General features: G+C 43.3%; 1 protein-coding gene across 6 annotated transcripts in view; it reads right to left on the bottom strand.

Moving 5' to 3' along the window:
- Positions 1 to 11,082: 11,082 nt before the first annotated feature.
- Positions 11,083 to 24,236, bottom strand: part of SGPL1 (sphingosine-1-phosphate lyase 1) — a 53,673-nt gene continuing 40,519 nt past the window's right edge. For 5 of the 6 annotated variants that reach the window (XM_059882527.1, XM_005226397.5, XM_059882526.1 and 2 more), the window contains 8 exon segments: positions 21,867 to 21,955; positions 20,228 to 20,333; positions 18,533 to 18,631; positions 17,706 to 17,855; positions 16,314 to 16,552; positions 15,036 to 15,182; positions 14,010 to 14,130; positions 11,083 to 13,505 (listed from right to left, as the gene is read on the bottom strand). In XM_059882527.1, coding sequence (XP_059738510.1) covers positions 13,365 to 13,505; positions 14,010 to 14,130; positions 15,036 to 15,182; positions 16,314 to 16,552; positions 17,706 to 17,855; positions 18,533 to 18,631; positions 20,228 to 20,333; positions 21,867 to 21,955 — 1,092 coding nt within the window. In that variant the 3' untranslated portion in view covers positions 11,083 to 13,364. 6 annotated transcript variants of the gene reach the window in all.

Genomic DNA, 24,236 nt, shown 5'->3' with positions numbered 1-24,236 from the left:
CACATTCTGTCAGACCTCTCCACCATGACCCGTCTGTCTTGGGTGGCCCCACACAACATGGCTTAGTTTCATTGAGTTAGACAAGGCTGTGGTCCGTGTGATCAGATTGGCTAGTTTTCTGATTATGGTTTCATTGTGTCTGCCCTCTGATGCCCTCTCGCAACACCTGCCATCTTACTTGGGTTTCTCTTAGCTTGGACGTGGGCTTAGTAGTTGCCATTCCTGGGCTCTGGAGCACAGGCTCAATAGTTGTGGTGCACGGGATTAGTTGCTCTGCAGCCTGTGGGATCTTCCCAGCCAGAGATTAAACCTATGTCTCTGGCATTTGCAGGTGGATTCTTTACCACTGAGCCACCAGGGAAGCCCATGTTGATTTTTCTTTGTCTGTCTCACAGTTTTTAAAAATTTGCTCTTTGAGGTCATCATTCACCCATTGGTTTCTTAGTAGCATGTTATATAGTCTCCATGTAAGCCTTTTTTCCTCCTCTGTGTCTCTGTAGTTGAGTTCTGGTTTCATACCACTGTGGTCAGAAAATATTCTTCAAATAATTTCTATCCTTTTTAATTCATTGAGGCTTCTTTTGTGATCTAGTATGTGGCTTATCTTAGACAATGCTCTGTGTGCAGTTGAATAGAATGTGTATTCAATTTTTTTCCATGTAATATCCTAAAAATATCAATTTAACTGTTCTATTGTGTCATTGATGATCTTTTTTGCCTTACTGATTTTCAGTCTAGAAGACTGTCCATTAATGTCAGTGGGGTGTACAAATCTCTTACTATTATTATATTCTTATCAGTTTCTCCCTTTATGTCTGTTAGTATTTGTTTTACGTAGTTAAGACCTCTTATAATGGTGCAAAATGTTAATGTAGTGTCCACTTCTTATATTGATCCTTTTATCATTATATTGTGTGTGTGTTTCTTTATGGCCTTGGTTTTTAAGTCTGTGTTGTTTGATATGAGTGTTGATCCCCCCTCCCACCTTATTGTCATTTCCATTTGCAAGAAATATTGTTTTCCATCTCCTCAATTTCAACCCATGTGTCCTTTGCCCTAAAGTGGGTCTCAGGTAGACAGCATACTCTTGGCTCTTGTTCTGTTATCCAGTCTGCCAGTCTGTGTCTTTTGATAGCATTTTAGTCCACTGACATTTAAAGTAATTACTGAAAGACATCTTGTCATTTTAAACCTTATTTTCCCATTGATTTCTCATTTCTTCTTTGTTCCTTTTCTTAAAATTAATTTATTTTTGGTTGTGTGGGTCTTTGTTGCTGCGTGTGAGCTTTCTCTAGTTGCAGCGAGTGGGGGCTACTCTTGGTTGCGGTGCAGGGGCTTCACACTGTGCTGGCTTCTCTTGTTACAGAGCACAGGCTCTAGGCACATGGGCTTCAGTGGTTGTAGCCTGCAGACTCTCTAGAGCATGTATTCAGTAGCTGAGGTTCCCAGGCTCTAGAGTGTGGGCTCGATAGTTGTGACACATGAGCTTTGGTTGCTCCAGAGCATGTGGAATCTTCCCCTGACCAGGGATCAAACCCGTTGTCCCTGCATTGGCAGATGGATTCTTATCCACTTACCACCAGGGAAGCCCCTTTTTTCTTGTAATTTGATGGTTCTTTTTTGTATTATGCTCTTGTTCTTTTTTTGTTTTTTTTGTGTGTACATATTCTATGTTTTTGTTTGGTGGCTACCCTGTTTTTAAGTATGTTAACCCATCATTATATCTACTTGCTTTTAACTGGTAGCCATATACGCTCAAGCCTATTCTGGAAAATAAGCTACATTGTCTTTCTTCCTCCACATTTTAAGATTTTGATGTCCTCTTTTATCCTTTTCATGTTCATTGTAGTTACCATGACATACAGAAAAACTTTTATTTTTTTAATTTCTGTACTGGTTTATTTAAGTGATTTACTTTCCAATTGTGTTTTCTCTTTGCTATAGATTCTACTTTAGTGAATATCTTTCAATGTTTCTTTTAGTGTAAGTTTTGGTTTTACTGTATTCTTTTATTCTTCTCTCAGACATTCTTTTTCTCTCCTTCCATTCTAAATGATAATCTTGCTGGTTAGAATATCCCAGGTTTCAGGTTTTTCCTGCCACTCGCCTCTGGTCTGCAGTGTTTCTGTTTTGAACTCAGCTGTAGCCTTACGGTGGTTGCCTTGTAATTAACTCTCTCTCTTGCTGACTTTAGAATGGTCTCTTAACTTTCGCCATTTAAATTACAAGACGTCTTGGTGTAGGTCTCTTCATCTTATTTTGGACCATCCATGTTTCCTCTACCTGGATATCTGTTTCCTTAGGATTGGGAAGTTTTCAGCCAGAATTTCTTCAGATACATTTTTAAAATCCCCCTTTGCCTTTTCCCTTCTACTGGGATTCCTATTGTGCATAGATTGACATGCTTTATGTTATCCCATAGGTCTCATATATTCTTTAAAAAATTTTTGTTGTTCTGATTGGATGATTTGCTAATGCAAATTTCTATCTTCCAGATCACTTATTCATTCTTATGGATTATTTAGTTTGCTATTTGTTGCCTTTAGCTTGACTTTCATCTTGGATAATGAGTTTTATAATTGGCTCCTCTTTATGGTTTCTAGGTCCTTTTACACTGATTTGTATTTTGATCAATAGCCTTTCTTAATTCCTTCAGTCTTTTTTATTACCTCCTTCTTGAACTCAGGGCCTAGTGGACCAGAGAGTTCTGTTTTATTGTTCTTTCAGGGGATTTTCTTGTTATTTTAACACATTATTGACCAGAGATATAGTAATGTCTTTTGGTGCCTGATCATTATCGACTGGAGATGTTTCAGTGTTCACTTACGTAACACATACTGGCCAAAGATATTTGTTTTTGCAAAAATCCCCCAGTCATTATTGGGAGTAGTTCCTCCGCTTTTTCATTTCACTTAAATTTCTCCGACTCTGATTTGAGGTAGGTGGGACTAGCGCAGATTCTCCAGAGTCAGTTATGGGCACTGTGGTCGTCACACACCTGGACCCGCCATAGGATGTGTGCAGGACAGAGTGTAGGTCGGTCACAGAAACCCTACTATTAATGTGCACACAAAGGGAGAGGTGGGGTCCTGCCATAGCAGCCACATTGTGTAAAGTGCTTACAGAATGTAGGCAACCCACCAGCACCTGCACACTCGTAGAGGTGGTGCCATGCTCACTGTTAGCACCTCACAGAAGGTGGCCAGGACCAAATATGCTGGTATCTCTCTCTCTTCTGCCTACTGCAAGCCAACTGCTGCCCACTCCTCTGAGTTCTGAAGCTCCCTGTCCTGGCTCATCACCCAGCTGATGAAGGGGCTGCCCAGGGTGAGGGAACCTTTCCTCTTTCACAGCTCCCTCCAAGGGGTGAAGGTTCTGTTAGGTAGTTAGAATAGGAAACAGGAGTCCAGAATGGCGGTGGCTAAAAGACAAGGGAAAAGCCTGTGAAAATAGAACAAAGGAAGGTCCGAGGACCGGAGTGAGGACCTCAGGTGGGACAAACAGCGCTCCTGACTAGCCCAGTTTACACAGGGCAGACCCGGGGAGAAGGAAAAAACATAAAAAGAGGAGCCAAAGGGCTGGGAGTCTCTCTCCCCTCATCTTTTGGCTCATCACGCCCTCATGCCTCTAGCATGTCTTTCATTTTCTAAATAAAACTGAGGGAGCTATAACACTGTCCGAGAGCTGTGACGCACAAGGGCTTTAACGTCCGTCGCTTCAAATTTTTGTTGAGACGAGACAGAACCAAGGGGATTACACTCTCCTGACAGTTCCATCCTGGTTCTTATTTCCTGTTTCATCCTACCCAGTTACATGGTGATCTTGCCTGCAACTTTGTTTGTATGAGATTTTCTACCAGCATTCAGTAGGTAATCTGTGAGAATTATGCCACATGTAGATGTATTTTTGAGGTATTTATGGGAGAAGGTGAGCTCCATACATATCATTCTATTTGCCATCTTGATCTTTCTCTTTGATGCCTATTTTTTATTGGAATATAATTTATTTATAATGTTGTGTTAGTTTCTGCTGTACAGCAAAGTGAATCAGCTATATGTATGCATATAACTCCTCCCTCTTGAGCCTCTCTTCCACCTCCCCAACCCCATCTAACTCATCTGGGTCATCACAGAGCACCAAGCTGAACTCCTGGTTAATACCGCAGGTTCCCACTCTCTGTTTTATACATCAGTTCAGTTCAGTCGCTCAGTGGTGTCCAACTCTTTGTGACCCCATGTACTGCTCATGCCAGGTTTCCCTGTTCATCACCAACTCCCAGAGCTTGCTCAAACTCACATCCATCGAGTTGGTGATGATGCCATCCAACCATCTCATCCTCTGTTGTCCCCTTCTCCTCTTGCCTTCAATCTTTCCCACTATCAGGGTCTTTTCAAATGAGTCAGTTCTTCACATCAGGTGGCCAAATTATTGGAGCTTCCGCATCAGTCCTTCCAATGTATATTCAGCACTGATTTCCTTTAGGACTGACTGGTTTGATCTCTTTGCACTCCAAGGGACTCTCTCAAGAGTCTTTTCCAACACCACAGTTCAAGCATCAATTCTTCGGTGCTCAGCTTCCTTAATAGTCTCAACTCTCACATCTATACACGACTACTGGAAAAACCATAGCTTTGACTAGACAGACCTTTGCCAGCAAAGTATTGTCTCTATTTTTTAATATGCTGTGTAGATTTGTCATAACTTTTCTTCCAAGGAGCAAGTGTCTTTTAATTTCATGGCTGCAGTCACCATCTGCAGTGATTTTGGAGCCCAAGAAAATAAAGTCTGTCACTGTTTCTATTGTTTCCCCATCTGTTTGCCTTGAAGTGATGGGACCAGATGCCATGATCTTCATTTTTTGAATGCTGAGTTTTAAGCCAGCTTTTTCATTCTCCTCTTTCACTTTCATCAAGAGGCTCTTTAGTTCTTCTTCGCTTTCTGCCATAAGGGTGATATCATCTGCATAGCTGAGGTTATTGATATTTCTCCCAGCAAGCTTGAGTCCAGCTTGTGCTTCATCAGCCTGGCACTTCACATAATGTACACTGCATGTAAGTTTAACACATGGTAGTGTATTTATGTCAAATTTAGTCTCCCAATTCATCTCACCCTCTCCCTTTTCTCTCGTGTCTACACATCTTTGCTCTCCATCTGCATCTCTGCCCCTGCCCTGAAACTAGGTTCATCTGTACCATTTTTTAGATTCCACATACATGCATTAATATATATTTTTCTCTGACTTTATTCTGTATGACAGACTCTAGGTCCATTCACATCTCTCCAAATGATCCAATTTTTTTTCCTTTTATGGCTGAATAATATTCCATTGTATATATGTACCATATCTTTTTTATCCATTCATGGATATTTAGGATAGACATTTAGGTTGCTTCCATGTCCTAGCTGTAGTAGATAGTGATGCAGTGAACATTGGGGTTCAGTTCAGTTCAGTCGCTCAGTCGTGTCCGACTCTTTGCGACCCCATGAATCGCAGCACGCCAGGCCTCCCTGTCCATCACCAACTCCCGGAGTTCACTCAGACTCATGTCCATCGAGTCGGTGATGCCATCCAGCCATCTCATCCTCTGTCGTCCCCTTCTCCTCCTGCCCCCAATCCCTCCCAGCATCAGAGTCTTTTCCAATGAGTCAACTCTTCGCATGAGGTGGCCAAAGTACTGGAGTTTCAGCTTTAGCAGCATTCCTTCCAAAGTAATCCCAGGGCTGATCGCCTTCAGAATGGACTGGTTGGATTTCCTTGCAGTCCAAGGGATTCTCAAGAGCCTTCTCCAACACCACAGTTCAAAAGCATCAATTCTTCAGCGCTCAGCTTTCTTCACAGTCCAACTCTCACATCCATACATGACCACTGGAAAAACCATAGCCTTGACTAGACGGACCTTTGTTGGCAAAGAACATTGGGGTACATGTGTCTTTTTATATTATGGTTTTCTCAGGGTATATACCCTCTAGTGGGATTGCTGGGTCATACAGTACCTCTATTTTTAATTTTCTAAGGAACCTATGTATTAATTCTCCATAGTGGCTGTATCAATTTACATTCCCACCAACAATGCAAGAGGGTTCCCTTTTCTCCACACCCTTACCAGCATTTACTCCTTGTGTATTTTTTTTTTTATCATGGCCATTCTGATTGCCACGATATGGTACCTCATTATAATTTTGATTTGTATCTCTCTAATTAGTGATGTGGTGAGCATCTTTTCATGTGCCTCTTGGCCATCTGTATGTTTTCTTTGGAGAAATGTCTGTTTAGGTCTTTACCCATTTCTTTTAATTGGGTTGTTTTTCTGATACTGAGCTGCATGAGCTGTTTGCGTATTTTGGAGATTAATCCTTTACTGCTTCATTTGCAAATATGTTCTTCTGTTCTGAAGGCTGTCTTTTTGTCTTGCTGTGCAAAAACTTTGGAGTTTAATTAGGTCCCATTTGTTTTTGTTTTTATTTTCTTTACTCTGGGAGGTGGATCCAAAAAGGTGATTTATATCAGAGTATTTTTCCTGTATTTTCCTGTAAGAGCTTTGTAGTGTCTGGCCTTACATTTAGGTCTTCAGTCCATTTCGAGTTTATTTTTATGTATAGATAGTGTTCTATTTTCATTGTTTTACATATAGCTGTCCAGTTTTCCCAGTACCACTTATGGAAAAGATTGTCTTTTCTCTGTTGTATGTTCTTTGCTCCTTTGTCTTGGATGAGATGACCATGATGCATGGGTTTATCTGTCCTATACCACTGATCTCTATTTCATATTGATCTGTATGGTATTTGTGCCAATACCATACTGTCTTGATTCCTGTAGCTTTGTAGTAGTCTGAAGTCAGGGAGCCTGATTCCTCTAGCTCTTTTTCTTTCTCAAGATTGCTTTGGCTATTTGGGATATTTTGTGTTTCCATACAAAGTGTAAAATTTTTTATTCCCATTCTGTGAAAAATGCTGTTGGTAATTTGATAGGGTTGTAGTGTATGTGTAGATTGCTTTGGGTAGGACAGGCATTTTCACAATATTGAGTCTTCCCATCCAAGAACACGGTTGTATCTCTCCATCTGTTTGTGTCATCTTTCTTTCATCCGTTTTTTAGTTTTCTGAGTACAGGTTTTTTGCCTCCTTGGATAGGTTTATTCCTAGGTATCTCATTCTTTTTGTTGTGATGGCAGATGGGAGTGTTTCCATAATTTTTTTCTGATCTTGTTTGTTGTTAGTGTATAGGAATGCAGGAGATTTCCGTGCATTAATTTTGTATCCTGCAACTTTACCAAATTCATTGATGAGCTCTTGTAGTTTTCTGGTGGCATCTTTAGGATTTTGTATATAAATAGTATTATGTCATCTGCAAACAGTGACAGCTTTACTTCTTTTCCAACTTCTTTTTTTTCCCTGATTACCATGGCTAGGACTTCAAAAATTAGGTTGAATAATAGTGGTCACAGTGGACATCTCTGTCTTGTTCCTAACCTTAGAGGAAATGCTTTCAGTTTTTAACCACTGAGAATGATGTTTGCTGTGGGTGTGTCATATATGGCCTTTATTATATTGAGATAGGTTCTCTCTATGCCCTTTTCTGGAGTTTATTTTTTTTTTTAATCATAAATGGGTATTGAATTTTGTCAAAAGCCTTTTTTGTATCTATTGAGGTGACTGTGTGGTTTTTACTCTTATATTTGTTAGTATAGTGTATCACATTGATTTTGTATATATTGAAGAATCCCTTCATCCCTGGGATAAATCCCACTTGATCATGGTGTAAGATCATTTTAATGTATTGTTGGATTCTGTTTGCTACTATTTTGAGGAGTTTTGCATCTGTGTTCACCAGTGAAAATGGTCTGTAATTTTCTTTTTTGTGTGTGATACATTTGGTTTTGGTATCTGTGATGGTGGCCTCATAGTGTGTTTAGGAGTGTTCCCCTCTCTGCAATTTTTTGGAAGAGTTTGAGGAGGATAGGTTTTACCACTTCTCTGAATGTTTGATAGAATTCGCCTGTGAAGCCATCTGTCTGGTCCTGAACTTTTGTTTGCTCGAAGATTTTTCACTGCAGATTCAATTTCATTACTTGTGATTGGTTTCTTTATATTTTCTAATTCTTCCTGGTTGAGTCTTGGAAAGTAGTGCCTTTCCAAGAATTTGTCCATTTCTTCCAGGTTGTCTATTTTATTGTCATATAGTTGCTTACAGTAGTAGTCCCTTACGATCCTCTGTACTTCTGTGGTGTTGTAATTTATTTCTAATTTTATTGAGTCCTCTCCCTTTTTAATTTTTTAAAGAAAATTTTAACTGGATAAAAATTGCTTTACAATGTTGTATTGGTTTCTGCCATACAACAGTGTGTTGCTGCTAAGTCGCCTTAGTTGTGTCTGACTCTGTGTGACCCCATAGACGGCAGCCCACCAGGCTCCCCCATCCCTGGGATTCTCCAGGCAAGAACACTGGAGTGGGTTGCCATTTCCTTCTCCAATGCATGAAAGTGAAAAGTGAAAGTGAAGTCGTTCGGTCGTGTCCAACTCTTCTCAACCCCATGGACTGTAGCCTACCAGGCTCCTCCGTCTATGGGATTTTCCAGGCAAGAGTACCGGAGTGGGTTGCCATTTCCTGCTCCACAACAGTGTGAGTCAGCCATAATATACACATATCCCCTTCCTCTTGAGCCTCTCTCCCCTCATCCCACCATCTAGGTCATCACAAAGCACCAGGGTGAGCTGTGTTATATAGCAACTTCTCACCAGTTATCTGTTTTACACATGATAGTGTATATATGTTGATGCTACTTTCTCAAATTCAACCTACCCTCTTCTTCCCCACTGTGTCCACATGTCCATTTTCTTCATGTACATCTCCATTCCTTCCTGCAAATAGATTCAACAAAACCATTTTTCTAGATTCCATATATGTGCATTAATATATGATATTTTTCTCTTACTTCACTCTCTGTAAACAGGAGCTGGGTTCATCCATCTCAATAGAACTGACTCAAATTTGTTCTTTTTTGTGCCTAATATTCCATTGTATGTATGTACCACATCTTCTTTATCCATTCATCTGCAGATGGACATCTACATTGCTTCCATGTCCTGGCTATTGTAAATAGTGCTGCAGTGAACATTAGGGTCATGTGTCTTAGAATTGTGGCTTTCTCAGGATATATGCCCAGTAGTGGAAGTGCTGCATCATGTGGTAGATTTATTCCTAGTTAAGGAATCTCCATAATGGCTCTATCAGTTTCCATTCCCACCAACAATGTCAGAGGGTTCTCTTTTCTCCATGTCCTCTCCAGCAATTTATGGCTTGTAGGTTTTTGGATGATGGCCATTCTGACTGGTGTGAGGTGATACCTCATTGTAGTTTTGATTTCTCTATTAAGTGATGTTGAGCAACTTTTTATGTGCTTATTTGCCATCCCTTTTTCCCTTGATTCTGGCTAAAGGTTTATCAATTTTGTTTACCTTCTCAAAGAACCAACTTTTAGTTTTACTGATCTTTGCAACTGTTTCCTTTGTATCTACTTCATTTATTTCTGCTCTGATCTTTATGATTCCTTCTAACTCTGTTGTTGCAGTTGTCTGGTTGCTTTAGGTATAAGGTTAGATTGTTTGAGATTTTTCTTGTTTCTTGAGATGAGACTGTATTGTTATAAGCTTCCCTCTTAGAACTGCTTTTGCGGTGTCCCACAGGCTTTGGGTCATCATGTTTTCATTGTCACTTGTTTCTATTTTTTCTTTCCTCTTTGGTTTGTTCAGTGACCTCTCAGTTATTCAGCAGAGTGCTCTATCAAACCAATGAAGTGCAGACAGTGGTCCTACATCCGCTTCACTTCTGACTTGAACTCTTCTAAATGTGCTTTGACCTAATGACTATGGATCAGAGCACAAGTCAGTAGTCATGGACTACTGTGTTATGTTGAGTCTGTGTTATGTCACCTTCTTGTCTCTGCTTACTCTCATGCATCAAAGGCTGAAAAACACCAGCCTGGAGGTCACTACAGTTATATGAAGCACTTCTATGTGGTACAAAGACATAAACAACACTTTTTAGAAATAAATATGTTTATTCTAAAATTAATGCAAATAATTAAAATTATAGACAAGGATGTTAAGGAGAGATTATGGAAAAAAAAAGCAAGCACAAGATAAAGTAAGGCTATTACAACAGACAACTCACAAGGCTCTCAAACAGCTGATTTTTTACAGGCTGTAGCTGGTGGCTACCGAGTCAGGCCTCTGTCATTACTTCTGTCACTACTGGATCTAGGTAAAAGCAGGCTGTTGCTAGTAAGACCCACAGAGAAGGCAAAGGAGCTCACAGCTGTATGGAGCAGGCAGAAGCATCAAACCACCACCTCTTGGGTGTGCCATGCCTCCCTCTAATCATATCCTGGGCCTTCTTTCTCTAGAGTTTACCCCTAGCAAGTAGGTCCTCAAGGAACCAAGTCATTTGGCAGAAAACTATATAGCAAAGGTGGCATTCTTTAGCTTGATTCTGGCAAAGTACAAGTGGGCTGAGAGCCAGAATGCAAAGCTAGGGTACCTGATGGACAGAACTAATCCAAATAATCCTTGAGAAAGACTTCTTACTTCCTGTTCATAATGGAACAAGAGGCCCAGTGGTTACCTCTGCAGATATCTGAAGGGTTCTGTCAGCTCCCAAACCAAATGCAGGGTTTGAAGTCAGTGTCCTTTCATAAGATGGAACCATACTGCCCAGCTAGCTAGGGACCACCCAAGACAGTCCAGTCCATCATTAAGATGTGTGCAGATACGCATGATGACAACTGAAAACATAAGGCAGGACACTGGCTCTGAGGAACTCGAGATGTGAGTTCCCGACTTCCCTTTCAACAGGTGTGACCACCACTCCTGGTGGAGCTACCAAGGGTAGTGCTTGGAACTGAGCAGAGCTGCCACTCATCTATGGCTGTGACCTGGTTCTAGTATCAGTGGGCACACACAACCACCTCACCACAAAGGAGCACTTTCTCACCAGCAGCCAGTTTGCAGCAACCACCACCCATACAGGTTATCTCCCCTGTATGCCTAAATAAACAAATGAATGCAGTCATCCGTCCACAATGATTAAGATTTGGGACATTTTATTACTTAGTTGCTTCTTAAGAGATTATTGCTACAATTAGGAAGGGAGCCTTGAGATGGAAAGGGGGGAGGTTAAAGACAGAAAAGATTTAAAAGAGGCAAGTACCATTTTCCAAGTATAAAACTGGTCATATTAAAAGTGACACGGCAGTATATTCATGCAACTACTTAACCTCTAACCCAGAAACAAGAGTACAGTTTTTGCAGAGGCCAATGAGACATCTGCAAGCAACATGATACCATGAAGACATTCCATCTACCTCTGCAGACTAGATGCTACTTACGCACACAGATATGTAAAAAAACAGAAAGCCCACAAGTGTTAAGTCTAACACTCATGATCGTAAAGTGGCGACAGCAGGTCCCTTTGAAAACACCACAGCCCACAGAGGAAGGTCCTGGGGAGACATGGGAAGCAACAGGACACTCTGCAGGTATGTGCTTCTTTGTTTTTAGCAGCTGACAAACCACAGAGGTGCCTGTGAGTGGTTCTGGGTCCCTGGAATTCCTCCAACACGATGAACGCACTGGAGATCCAGGGATGGTTCACACACAGTGCCCATCAATTCATCAACCAGGGGGAGAATGTGACTCCCCTATCCAAAGGAGCTCTGCTTCTAACACAAACATACCCACATTCCTGGAGCCTACAAGGACAGAATGAAACACAACACACCAGCCCTGCAATGACGCAGCCAGCCAGTCAGTTATTGTGGAGGAAGCACAGTGCTAAAGAACACTTAGACGAATGTGCCAGGGAGTCTGGGGGAAGTCCAGGCCAGCACTCCCAGTGAAGAAGGCTAGAGGACACCAGCCGGAGGCGGCTGGGTATTCAGGAGTCCCTGAGAAGGGTGGTGGAACAGAGGAAAGTGTCTCCTGACTTACCCTACCCAGGTAAAAACCTCAAAGACTGATTCAGTTCCCTCCGGGCCTGGGTCAGGAGTAGCCCAGCACTGCTCACTGTTGAGAAAGAAGGCACATTGTGTGTTGGCATGCGGGTAGGACAGTGGCTCAACTGAGATCAGGGCCCTGTGCCAGGGGCAGAGGGTAGGAAGTGGGCGCAGGGTTGGGTCCTGTTCCTGCGCCACCCTGAGCAACTGGTCTTAACGAAGGAATCCCAGGCCCTAGGCCTCAAGTGACACTTGATGTCTTCCTATTCCAGAGTCTCTCTCATCCTAGCCAGGGCCGAGGAGCGTCCAGTACCTGAGGCTTGACTGCCGTCGTACCTTTGGGAGTTGAATGAAGGGGAGAGAGGCAGAAAGAACACACTAACAGGGATTTTCCTTGCCTTGGGGGCTCTCTCACGCCCTCCCTGGGGAAGTCAAGGCAACTTGTGAAGGTGCTTTGAGCTGTTCCTTCAGGCAAACAAAAAACAAACGTGCATGACAGCTAGAGCAGCAGGGCGGAGGGACTGCTGCTAACTCTGGGTGCTCGTCCTGCGCTGATGCTCAGGGAAGTCTAGAAAAAGGCCTGGTTCCCGTCTTCAGGGGCCCAGCAGAGGGCTCAGGTGTACTCCAAGAGGCAGCACCAGGGCCAGAAGGTCCTAGCTTCTCTGGAACCCACACCATTCTCGTCCTAATCCATGCAAAGAGGAACAAACCACTGGGAACGGAAGGTGATGGCAACCAAGTACTACAAGGGGACCGCAAGCACAGATGGGGAGCAGCAACCACTCCAGACCCTGCCTTGGGGGACTGAGCAGATTTGCCTGACCCTGCTGGCCCCGCATAGCAGAATGATGGCTGGCCAACCTGTGTCCTTGAAAGCATAAGCTGTGAAAGAAGGGACTCTAAGAGAGAACACTAGGGCTGGGAAAGCCTCCTGCTTGAGCGGACCTCACCCTCACCTAGGGGAACACCAGATACAGAACAGAATTCCTGTCTGACTAGCCCAGCTGCCTGAGGTAACAAAGTACACCTTTCCTATCGTAACCTGGAGCCCAGCTTCCCTAAGGAGTCAGGACAGGTCAGAGCTGCCACACCGTGATTAAGTGAAGTTGACAGCAAGAGAGGTTAGAGAAGGAAATGGTTAAAACAATTCCCAGGGGAACATTTAGAACAAGGACAAAATAATTACGTCATGGGATCCTTTGAGGTCTTCACATTCAAAACCACCAAAGGATGAGAATCCTGAGGATCAAGCTGTCTCGTGCTCTGCGTCGTGCTCTATGGAGCAAGACCAGATGTTGAAACCACGTGGCCTGTCCCACACCCCGAGAACCTTCTGAAGGTCAGACACCCCTCGGGGTTACAGAGGGTCTCAGCTCAGCGGGGTTTCGGAGAGCCATTCATCTGGCTGCCCTGAGTTGTAGTGTCTGTACTGAAAAGGCTGTCCAAGAAGACGGAGGACAACTCCGCCACCAGGTTCCTGTCGATGGTAGCCTGGGCCATGCCATAGATCGCACCCTGGAAATCCAAAGAATGTCATTAGTGATGAGGGGTTTGAAGGAAATAGAAAGCTGTGGTCATGCGCTCCTCCTCCCCGCATCTCCCCACTCCCATCCCAGGCGCAGTTCCACCAGAAAGATAGCTGGCGTAAGATGTTTGTCATAGGCATTTGCCAGTCTGCCCTTCTGCCTAAAGAACTAGCCTGTGGGATCTGGTGTAGAAAATTTCAGAGGAAACTGGCTTAGTGCCTTTCCTGTGTAAAGATTTTCTTTTTAAAGGAATACTACCACTGCCTGCCTTCATGTTAACACTTATTATTATATCTATAGATACCTTACTTGAGACCAAAAATCCCTGGGAATGGGTAAGCAGAGACCATCAGTTCTGATTAATAAAGAAGTTTGTGGATAAGGGGCAGAGGCAGGAACAGACTGGAGGTCATCTGATTTTTTCAAACCCACCACCAACACCTAAGCTTCCACAGAAAAAAAAAAAAAAAAAAAAAACCCCAAATGTCCCTACCATTCCTGTGGTCTTTGCTTTCGGATTCTTCATGATTTGAGTGACGGATTCCCGGATATCCTTAAGGAACTGTATGGCTACCCGCTTGCGGGTGTGTACCAATGTGATGCAGAAATGAAGGCTACGGAAGAAGAAAGACAAAGTGAGATGAATCTGGGACAAAGAGGGAAAAACATTCTGAAATCAAGGAGCTCCAAATGCAGGAATTTATTGGTTGCTTATTTATGTTATTATTCATGATAAGCATAGTCAAGTTGCTCCCAGTCCTAGGCATCAGGGCTCTTAAATACCCAGACTGTTGACTGTAGGCTGGCATGAGGGCATCATGCCCTGAACATGATCAAGAACCACCGTGGTAAGTCGAATACAGCTGGCTGTTCTGTGCCACCCCTCCCCTCAAACTGTCCACTGCGTTCCTTCAACTATAGGACACTTATCTTAGGTGGTAAACCTCATGGTGATAGGGCCATATGGCTGGGGTCTTGAAGGACTTCAGGGCAAAGAAACTCTGACTCCCTTTGGAGGGAGACTGGGTACAAAAAGATTGTGAAGAGGAGAACAGGGAGTCCGGATGGGACTGGCAGTGCACCAACACGTGAAAGCATCAGGGCTGCGTGGAGGACACCGAGACCCCTACTCTTGCAGCGGAGTGCTTATTTACAGGCATCATGCAAGACTAGAAAAGCATATGCAAGGTGACAGTATCAGGTCCAAATGATTTAGAGGCCCTCTGGAAGGTTCTAAGCTCACCATTCCTCTGATTACCTGAGTAAGAGAGAGAACAGTGCCCAGAGCAAGGGTGCGGGTAACAATCTCACTGTCTCAAGAGGTTGCCACCTCATTTGCCACAGTTTAAAGCTAACAGTCTTATTCTTGAAACTGAGTAACTCCTAACGGCAAGGCCGACGATCTACAGATACTACAGTTGCCATGAAAGTGCTGCTAGCAGTCCCTCTATCCTTGAGGTCACCTTGCTGCCAAAGTTCTTCAGCAGCCATAGACCAAAGGAAGCGTCTTCAAGCTCACCTGGGTGGGAACTGCAGCTGATTCAAGTTCCAGCCCTTGGCATTCATCAGGTTGAATAGTCGATAGATATCAAAATCACGAGAGCCCAGAGCGATGACTGACAACTGAGGATTCCCAAAGACAAAGATGCCTTTGATATTTTCTAGTCTTAAACAAAGGGAACAGAAAGGAAATTCAGTCACATACTTCTGGCCATCATCTCATGTCACCCTTATAACAATCTGAGCTTTGGGGACTTGAGTTTCCTAATCAGGTGGCTAGACTGAGATCGGTAGTTCCTAAATATTACAAACACTTAAAGGCCCAAACCCCACTAGATCCAATACTTTTGGCTCCTAACCTGTCTGCCCAACTCCTAAATTATGTATCCCCCCACCTCCCACAGGAGTATCTGAGGAATAAACAATGCACTTTTTTTTTTTAATCCTAGAAAAACGATCCCTCCATCTCTCCTTAAAAACTCATCCATGTAATCCCTGAAGCAGGAGATGGTACAGCAGTTCTCAGCAGATGGGTGTATCAGGACAATATACGGGCCATGGTCAAACGAGCCAGGCCTAGTGGCCACTTTCGTTCAAACCTCGGTAACACACAGAACCAAGCAGGTAACACATGAAGAAGAGACGTTAGTGGAGAAGGAAATGGCAACCCACTCCAGTGTTCTTGCCTGGAGAATCCCAGAGATGGCAGAGCCTAGTGGGCTGCCGTATCTGGGGTCGCACAGAGTTGGACACGACTGAAGTGACTTAGCAGTAGCAGCAGCGTGGTTTTGCCTTAACAACCCAGATTTCAGCACCCCTTCCTCCCCGACCCCTTCCAATTCTTTTCTTCTTCTAATGATTCCACAAGTATGATTCTTAGACCTGCAGCATTGGTGTCTACTGGGCATTTTCAGAAATGCAAATCCTCACATTCCTGTTCCACACCTACTGCGTCAGAATACTAGGAGTGGGGCCTGGTGGTCTGCCTTTTAACAAGCCCTCCAGGTGATTAGGATTCAGCCTCAAGTTTGAAAACTACAGTCTTAACCATTAAGCACTTGGTAAGAGCTGCCAGTTGGTAAGACATCCTTGGAGACAAGATGGCCTACAGAGGAAGCCTGGCTGTGACCCCAAGTCACAGCACAGCAAGGGAGCTTATTCTCCTCAGCCAGCACCACACTCCTAAGCTTCAGGGGCCTACAGGTGCTGGAGCTGTGGTGCTTGGCCTGGCAGATGCCTTGAGCCTATGTGCATACAACGCAAGAGACAAGGCAGAATGCCAGCCTTGCACACGTACTCTGACTTGAGGAAGCGAGTGGTTTTGATGATCTGTTTGGTAGCTTCAACGTAGCCGCTCTCACCGAAGTACATCAAGGAGGCCCAACAGGCTGCGCTGATGCCGCCAGGCCGTGAGCCCGCAATGGTTGGGGAAGCGTAGATGCCGCCCTGCCAGTCTGTGGCAACGAAGAACTGATAGCTCCTGTACTTCTTGTCAGAGTACAAGAGCACGGAAGAGCCCTTGGGGGCGTAGCCATACTGCAGGGAGAAGCAGACAGGTGAGTGAGTGGTTCGCGTGCAGACCCGCCCCAGGACTCCAGGCATTTCCCCTTCACCTATCAGGGTCTCTTGACAGTTTCATCTCACATTAAGATTTCCAACTCAGAACTTACTAAAGAATAGAGGAAACCAAAGGGATGGGGTTTAAAATTCTCTATTTTAGGATTAAGGAATCTGAGGCCTAGGAAAAACAATGTCTTATCTAGTTAATGGATTTGCCTCCTCTCATCCAGCATGTAGTTTTCCTTATTTAAAACAGGACCTCAGGGTGGTATGTCAGGATTGAAACTTCCTGGAAGGTAAATTTCCACTGGAAGCCAGGAAAGCAAGGAATTCAGGTCACTTGGAGCAACTAAAATCATGGTTTGACTCACTTTCCATCTTTTTTGCTTAGTATACTTTCCTCTTCAGAATACCATGGTGCTCAAAATCTAGAAGCTACTTAATCCAGCTTTAAAATAAACTATGTACTTGACTAACGTGCCCTCCTAATGAAGTCTCACTGAAGCTAAGACGGAACTCATTTCACTCCCTGAGCCGCACAAGGACAGATGGTAAGAAGAGGGCATGGGGCTGTCTGACGTAGACTCTGCCTCTGGGGATAGCGGGCATGGACACTTCAAACTTCGCAAGGCGAACATTCCTGAGCTCCTAAGGGTTCATCCCTTTTCCCAGAGGCCTCTTCTGTTGATAAATTCCAGTCCCTCAGGTGCAGGAGCCCCAGGAGCATGGGGGCTGAAACATTAACATACCTCCTCTTAGGAATTCTGGTATCAACCTCACCTCTTCCCCAACCCCAAAACTGTTAAGGGTCCAGGATCCTTTCTTTGTGTAAGAGCCACCACACTAGTATGTCCTGGTTACGTATAGTCACTGGATACAGAAATTCTCTTAGCCATATGACACAAAGATAATAGGTTCCTTTCCACTACTGCTTATCACCTCCAGCTCTATATCCTGTCATATCACTTTACCTTGTGACAACCATCAGCTGCCCTGGCAAGAGCAAAGAGCCAGATCTAATTTTACACTTACGGGGGACACTGAGGCTTTGACTGATTTCTTTTGTTGATGATAGTCAAAATAATCAACTGTCAACTTTGATTAACATGTGGTCTCTCTCTTCACTCACCTTATGAGTATCAGCTGAAATGCTGGTCACGCCTTTCACCCGGAAATCAAACGGCTGCTCCAGCGGGTATCCCGCTTTCTCCATGAAGACGATGAGGAAGCCCCCCAGACAAGCGTCCACATGAAGAGGTATTTTGTATTTGACAGCCAGCTAGTTCCAAAGACCATAAAGAATATCAGTTATAGCCCTATAACAAAAGCTTTGCGAGACATGGGTGGAAAGCTGGGATATAACCACAGAGCATTATGTACTATGTTTTAAAATCCTGGCTATTTTTGACATTCTTTTTTTTTTTTTCTATTTTTGACATTCTTAATAAAGCTCATCTTTCAAGTATAGTTAGCCTTTAAAATAATTCACCTGAAATGTGATTTCTATTTTAAATATGCAGGGCCTCCAACTCACTGCAAAATCATACAAGAAATAAGCAGAACTGTGATTTAGGCTTGAAGGTGTGTGGTGTCCTGCTCTAGTAACTGCAGGGTTGGGAAGGAGGGAGGGGTGCTCTGGGGCAGCACAGTGGGTGAAGATCACCCTCTGGTAGGCATGCCCCTAAATGCAGATTATTTCCTGATCTGAATCAAAATGTCAGTACCACTGCAGAATGTACAGTTTAAATGTGTGTTATCCCTCTCCCACAGCCCGAGCTAGTCACCTTCAGAGGCTTCCATAAAGCTGTGCAGCTTACCTCAGGGTGGATGACCGGTATTCACCACCACTGGGCTACAATCTAAACTCAAAATCACTTTCTTCTTTCCTATAAGGCACCATTAGACTCTACTCTAAAATCTCTATCTGCCTGCCTACTAGTCCTTTCTCCCACATACCTTGGCCACTTCAGGGATAGGGTCTATCACACCATGAGGGAACTGTGGGGCAGAACAGACGAGCATGGCCGTATTCCTAGAGATGGCTCTGCGCATTGCCTGAGGGGATAAAGTTGAAAGGAAAATGAGAAGTCACATCACAGTTACTCTGCTCTTATGCTGCCAAGAGCAGCCTAGGCTACCAACCTAAAGGTTCAGCTCCACCAGCACACCCACTTCACCTCTCCAGCCCAGAGGATGACCACTGCCCCACCATGGTGGCCAAATACAAACACCGGGGGAAAACAGTCTGCAAGCATAATATGAAACCGCAAAATCACTGTGATGGTAAAGAATAGTGGGCTAAGAGGCAAGAAAGCCAAACGCGAGTCCTGGCCCCACATTAGCAGTGAAAGCTTGAGGAAACTACTTAACTTCAGTCAAGTATGTTTCCTCATCTATGAGATGCAATAACACTAACTGCTTCTATGCTCTCCCCAGGTTATCATGAGGCTCAAATGCGGCTCTGAAACTAGAAAGTTCCTCTACATAAATGCAAGGCACAAAAATAATTACTAAAGGCTTATTATTCTGGCTTAAAAAAGAAAGCCTACCATTTGAGACCATGTAGATGAACTTGGAGGTCACAATGCTAAGTTAAATAAGTGAAGTGAAGTCGCCCAGTCATGTCCAACTCTTTGCAACCCCGTGGACTGTAGCCTACCAGGCTCCTCTGTTCATGGGATTTTCCAGGCAAGAATACTGGAGTGGGTTGCCATTTCCTTCTCCATGGGATCTTGCCAACCCAGAGATTGAACAGAGATCTCCCACATTGCGGGCAGACGCTTTACTCTCTGAGCCACCAGGGAAGCCCTAAGTTAAATAAGCCAGACATAGAAGGACAAATACTGCATGATTTCAATTATATGGGGAATTGAAAACAGTCAAACTCATAGAAGCAAAGAATAGAATGGTGTTTGCTAGGAGCTGGAGAATGAGGGAAATGGGGAGATGTTGGTCAAGGGGTGCCAACTTCCAGTTATTAAGACGAGTAAGTTCTGGGGATCTAACGTAGAGTCACGTGACTACACTGAACAACGCTGCACTGTATACCCGAAATCTGCTTAGAGATCTAGAGGGTAGTTTTAAGTATGCTTACCATGAAAAAAGAAAAAACTATGTGAGGTGATGGAGATGTTAAATAGCTTAACTGTGATGGTTATTTCACAATGTATCCATATAGCAAAACACCAAATTGCATACCTTAAATATACACAATTTTTTTTGTCAATTAACACCTCAATTAAGGTGCGAGAATAATGCTAGTGGTAATAAATTGGACAGTTTACTTCTAAAAAATACTTACCATTATAAGGGCAATGGTACTAATTCAGGCCAACTGAAAACAACAATGAGTGTCTTGGGGCAAGTTAGTCCAGGCTCATTTTACAAAGAGAAGAGAAAGTGATGGTGCTGAAGCAAAATTCAGGTCTTTAAGGTACCAAGTTAGTCTCAGCTTCCTGTTAAGAGTTCATGTACATATGAAAAGACTGATGCTGCAATGACTCACCACTGCCAGTGGCAGATTTTGCAAGTCCTAATGCTATAATCAAAGGCACTTTGAGCCTATCCATGTGTGACCCTGAAAAAAGCTAGTGATCAGGTGCACTTCCTGCTTCTCCCAGCCCCAGACAACAGCCCTTCAAAGGAACTCACCCGAACATCCACCTCCATCATTTTGTTTAGGGGAACCCGTATAATCTTCATCCCAAAGTAACTGGCGGCTTTGTCAAATGCAGCGTGGGCACTCTGGGGGGCTACGCTAAAGAAATCAGTGAAATTCAATCAAACCAGGTTCAAGAGATACCATGGCTAGCAGTGAATTGCAATCACCAGGAATAAACTGCTGGTTATTTTTCCTCAAATTTTTTAAAGTGTTTCTGTTGTTTTACTTTTTGTTTTAAACACAAACAAAAAGAGGTCAAATGATTTTCTAGAGAAACCTCCCTGCTATTTAGGAAATCACTTTGGTAGCAGGAAGAAATTGGAAGTAATGCCACAGGGAGGAATCCCAAGCTTAAATCAGGGCAGACAGGTAAAAGGGGACAGAGAATTTGGATCAGATCAACGTGAGGGTGTGCTTTCTGGTGGTTGTCTATCCAAAGAAGGGCACCCCAGTGAGGAGCAGGCTTCCTGGCACAACACACGCTCAGGCAGAAAATAAAAGACTGCTTGGCAGGGATGTTAAAGCAGCAGTCAAGCATCACATCAATGGTCGTCTTCATCTCTGGAAGACCACGATCCTGTGAAAAACTAAAATCTCCGTTTGTCCTACACAGTTGGGAACAGCATTTCAATGGTATTGAAAAAGGAAACCAAGTCATTTGCTTTCAGACTTCCCTCAATTACTCCACTCTTAAAATTAATCTGTTCCCTTTGAAGGAAAAAAATTGCCATCACTAAGTACCAAGTACCAAAGATGTATGTGTGAAGAAAGATGGTAGCCTGACTTACTCTCTCACGCTTGGCGTGAATTATAGCATGAGATCACTGCAACAAAACCCGCAGTCACTGACACCTGTGGGAAACCATTAACCCGAAAGCTGTGGTATGCGCTACTGTACAAGGGAGGGGACTGAGAGAAAAAACTAAAGCAACCAAATAAAATTATGGTCATCTCTGGATTTTTAGAATTTTCCTTCCAAGAACACAGCTGGCAGGCTGAAATTTTCTTAGGGAGCACCCTGAAGCAGTCTAAGTAATTTTTACTGAACTACAATGTTAGAGGGTTTTCCTTAGGTTCCAGATAAACTTACAGTAAGTATCACAGAACTCAAAGATACAGTCCTAACTGTTACTTTTAGAAAAAGAATCTTGTGCTTGCAGTATATACCGTGTATAAGTTTGGGGGTGGGGGTAGGAAAGGGACTATGAACTAGCAGATGCACTCAGGATTTTGCCGAATGTGAAGGGCAATGGTCAAGGGCACAGGATAGGACGGAGAGGACTGGAATTGCCAGAAGAAGCGGAAAACAGATGGTCAGGCTGTTTCACACAGAGAAACTTAAATGGGGGGAAAAGTCAGCTACACGTAACACAAAATATTAGGGGGGAAAAGTTCCAAAAAGCAAAACCTGGATTTGCTGCACACCAGCAACTGTTTACATAGCATTTACATGTTAAGTACTGTAAGTAATCCAGAGATAGAGATGATTTAAGACTATAGGGAGGATGTGTGAAGATCATGTGTGAATACTACACCACTTTACATAAGGGGCCTGAGCATGGAGGATTTGGTATCCACTGGGGTCCTGAAACCAATGCTCCATGGATACTAAGGAACAACTGTACCTACATTTCTGGAGTTTTGATCCCATTCTCGAAGGCTAGTTCCCGATAAGCTTTGCAGGCCATCAAAATACTTTCTGTCCCCCCAGAGGTCACCTGTAATAAAAAAGAGAGTTGGGGTAGCTATCAGCATGCACTTTCTGCCTTGATCTTGAGGGTATCTGATGCAGAGACGTTCAAGCTCTGGGATGCACACTTTAGAGCACCTGCTGCTGTCTTTCAGAAGGAAAATTTGACTTTATTGGCTAAGCCCAATCTTGGCTCAGGAGAAGAATAAAACTACTGAATGATCAGAAGCTCCACACTGTATGTGTAAACAAATAAATGCGTATCTGCCCAGACCACCTGTGCACAACACACTTATATTTCTGTTGTTCATCCAATTGCAGACAGGACAGGGCATTTTATCCCCTTCCAGAAGCATCAGGGTTACTGACTGATTTAAATTTTTAATGCCCACTAAAGAATGTGAAACTGGGAAGTTATAGCTCTAGTCAACTATGCGATACATTAGAAGACCAAGAAGAGACACTCAGGCATTCCAGAGTAAACTTGTGATTTTGACAAGTTTGAAAGACAGAAAAGCAAGGAGCCTCTGCTTAGTTTATTAACTTACTTATCTGAAGTCAAAACAAAAGTCCTAATGTTTTTAAAGAAAAATGTCTTCCTGAAGCTAGGCCTACCTAGCCCCTCTGACACAGGCAAATTTTACCTGAGTTGATACAAAAATACTCGAGGTCATTTCCTTCATCCTGTTTGCCTCACTGGACTACAACCTCATGAAGGTGGCGACCAGTCTGTTCATGACAATATTCCTGATACCCAGCTAGTAAAGCTGACACCCATCAGACCATCAGTTAACATTTCCTAATGCCTGATTTGACTCTCAGTAAACCACAACCAATACAGGTACGCCATACCCATCTGGCTATCCTTTGGTAGCTTCTAAGAATGAAATCATTTCAAAACACACACAACACACAAAAGAGCCATAGCATTGAGCTAGGTGAATATTTCCTTAGATTTGTCATCTCCAAAGATTCATAGAATCTTAGAAAACTTTTCCATTTTATAGGTAAGAAAACTGAGCCCTGAGAGACTGATTCACCCAAAGTCATCCATCTTTTGATAAAAAGTAAACCTTTCTATATTTTCGTATTTAGTGTAACCTGATGAGATGAAATGAGAGCAGATGATGGCTGAAATTTCCTAAAGTAATATCCACATATAAGACAAAAATACCATAGGCTACAAAATCCAAGCGGTCAGGAGTTACGTGGCAGATTAAAAAGTCAGTCATTTTGTAACTGAGGAAGCCGTCAGGAAACACATGACCGTCATCCACACAGGCAGGTACTGAGCTGGGGCATAGGACCCTTGTTTGTAGGCTCCTGCGTTTCTGCTTACAGCTGAGGTCAGTGCTGCAGATCGCAGTGTGTCCTGGGGTCCAGCATAAAACCTCAGAACACCACATGAGGAACCAAGACAGCTGTGAAGGAAGTCAGGAAAGCACCAAGTTCTCAGTGCACTGTTCTCTCACTAAGGTTCAGCAATGACCTAAGCAGAAATATTTCCAAATCCCTAGTCACTCACTTTACATGTCCTATTTTCAGTCCAGTAACAAATCCAATCAGTATCATTATCTGTTAGGCAAACAATGGTGTACTTTGGACTGTAAAAGCAGGAACACCTAAATTCTGCTTCTGATTTTAATTTCTGACCCCAAATTCTGTGTTCAAATTTTGCTGCTGCTATTTCCTCTATCCCCTGTCCCCTGTCCCACCCCTCCAAAATGGAAATCTAATTCTAAAGAAGACAGAAGCCTCAGTAACTACTTGACACGTTAGTCAACATCTTTCAACACTTTCAAAAACTCTCACCCCTTATATGCTATGTCAGAAAACAAGAGTAGAACAGGACCTACTGGGAAATTTTTCTTTTAGATACTCTTTGGACCTGATGGCATTTGTACAAGCCAAGACTTTACTGCAGCAACCAAATTTCTTTCAGTATATAAAGTCACCTCCCACTCATTCTAACTGAGGCAAATGAAGCTACAAAAAGGAAAGACAGTGTCAGGTAAAGAATACAGAATGAGAAGAGCTTAAGACCTTAGTTAGGAACAGGCTCCAGACTGCCCAGGCAGTTGGCTTTGTCTTCTGTTTCCTGCCTCTGAACTTTCCTCACCAAAAGGAGATCATCCAGAGAGAGACAGAGACAGATACACAGAAAGGCAGAGACTTAGGAGAGAACCAGAGAAACTCACATAATCCCAGAGGTAATTAGTTCTCTTATAAAAGTGTAAGTATCTGAACAGGCTGGGGATCTGAGATTCTATCTGTCCTTCTGACCCCTGACACAGCACTAGAAAAAGGTC

This window comes from Bos taurus, chromosome 28 (genome assembly GCF_002263795.3).
Source record: "Bos taurus isolate L1 Dominette 01449 registration number 42190680 breed Hereford chromosome 28, ARS-UCD2.0, whole genome shotgun sequence".
Taxonomy (NCBI): Eukaryota; Metazoa; Chordata; class Mammalia; order Artiodactyla; family Bovidae; genus Bos; species Bos taurus.
Note: the sequence above shows the minus strand (reverse complement) of the source record. Positions and strands in the feature narration are given on the sequence as shown.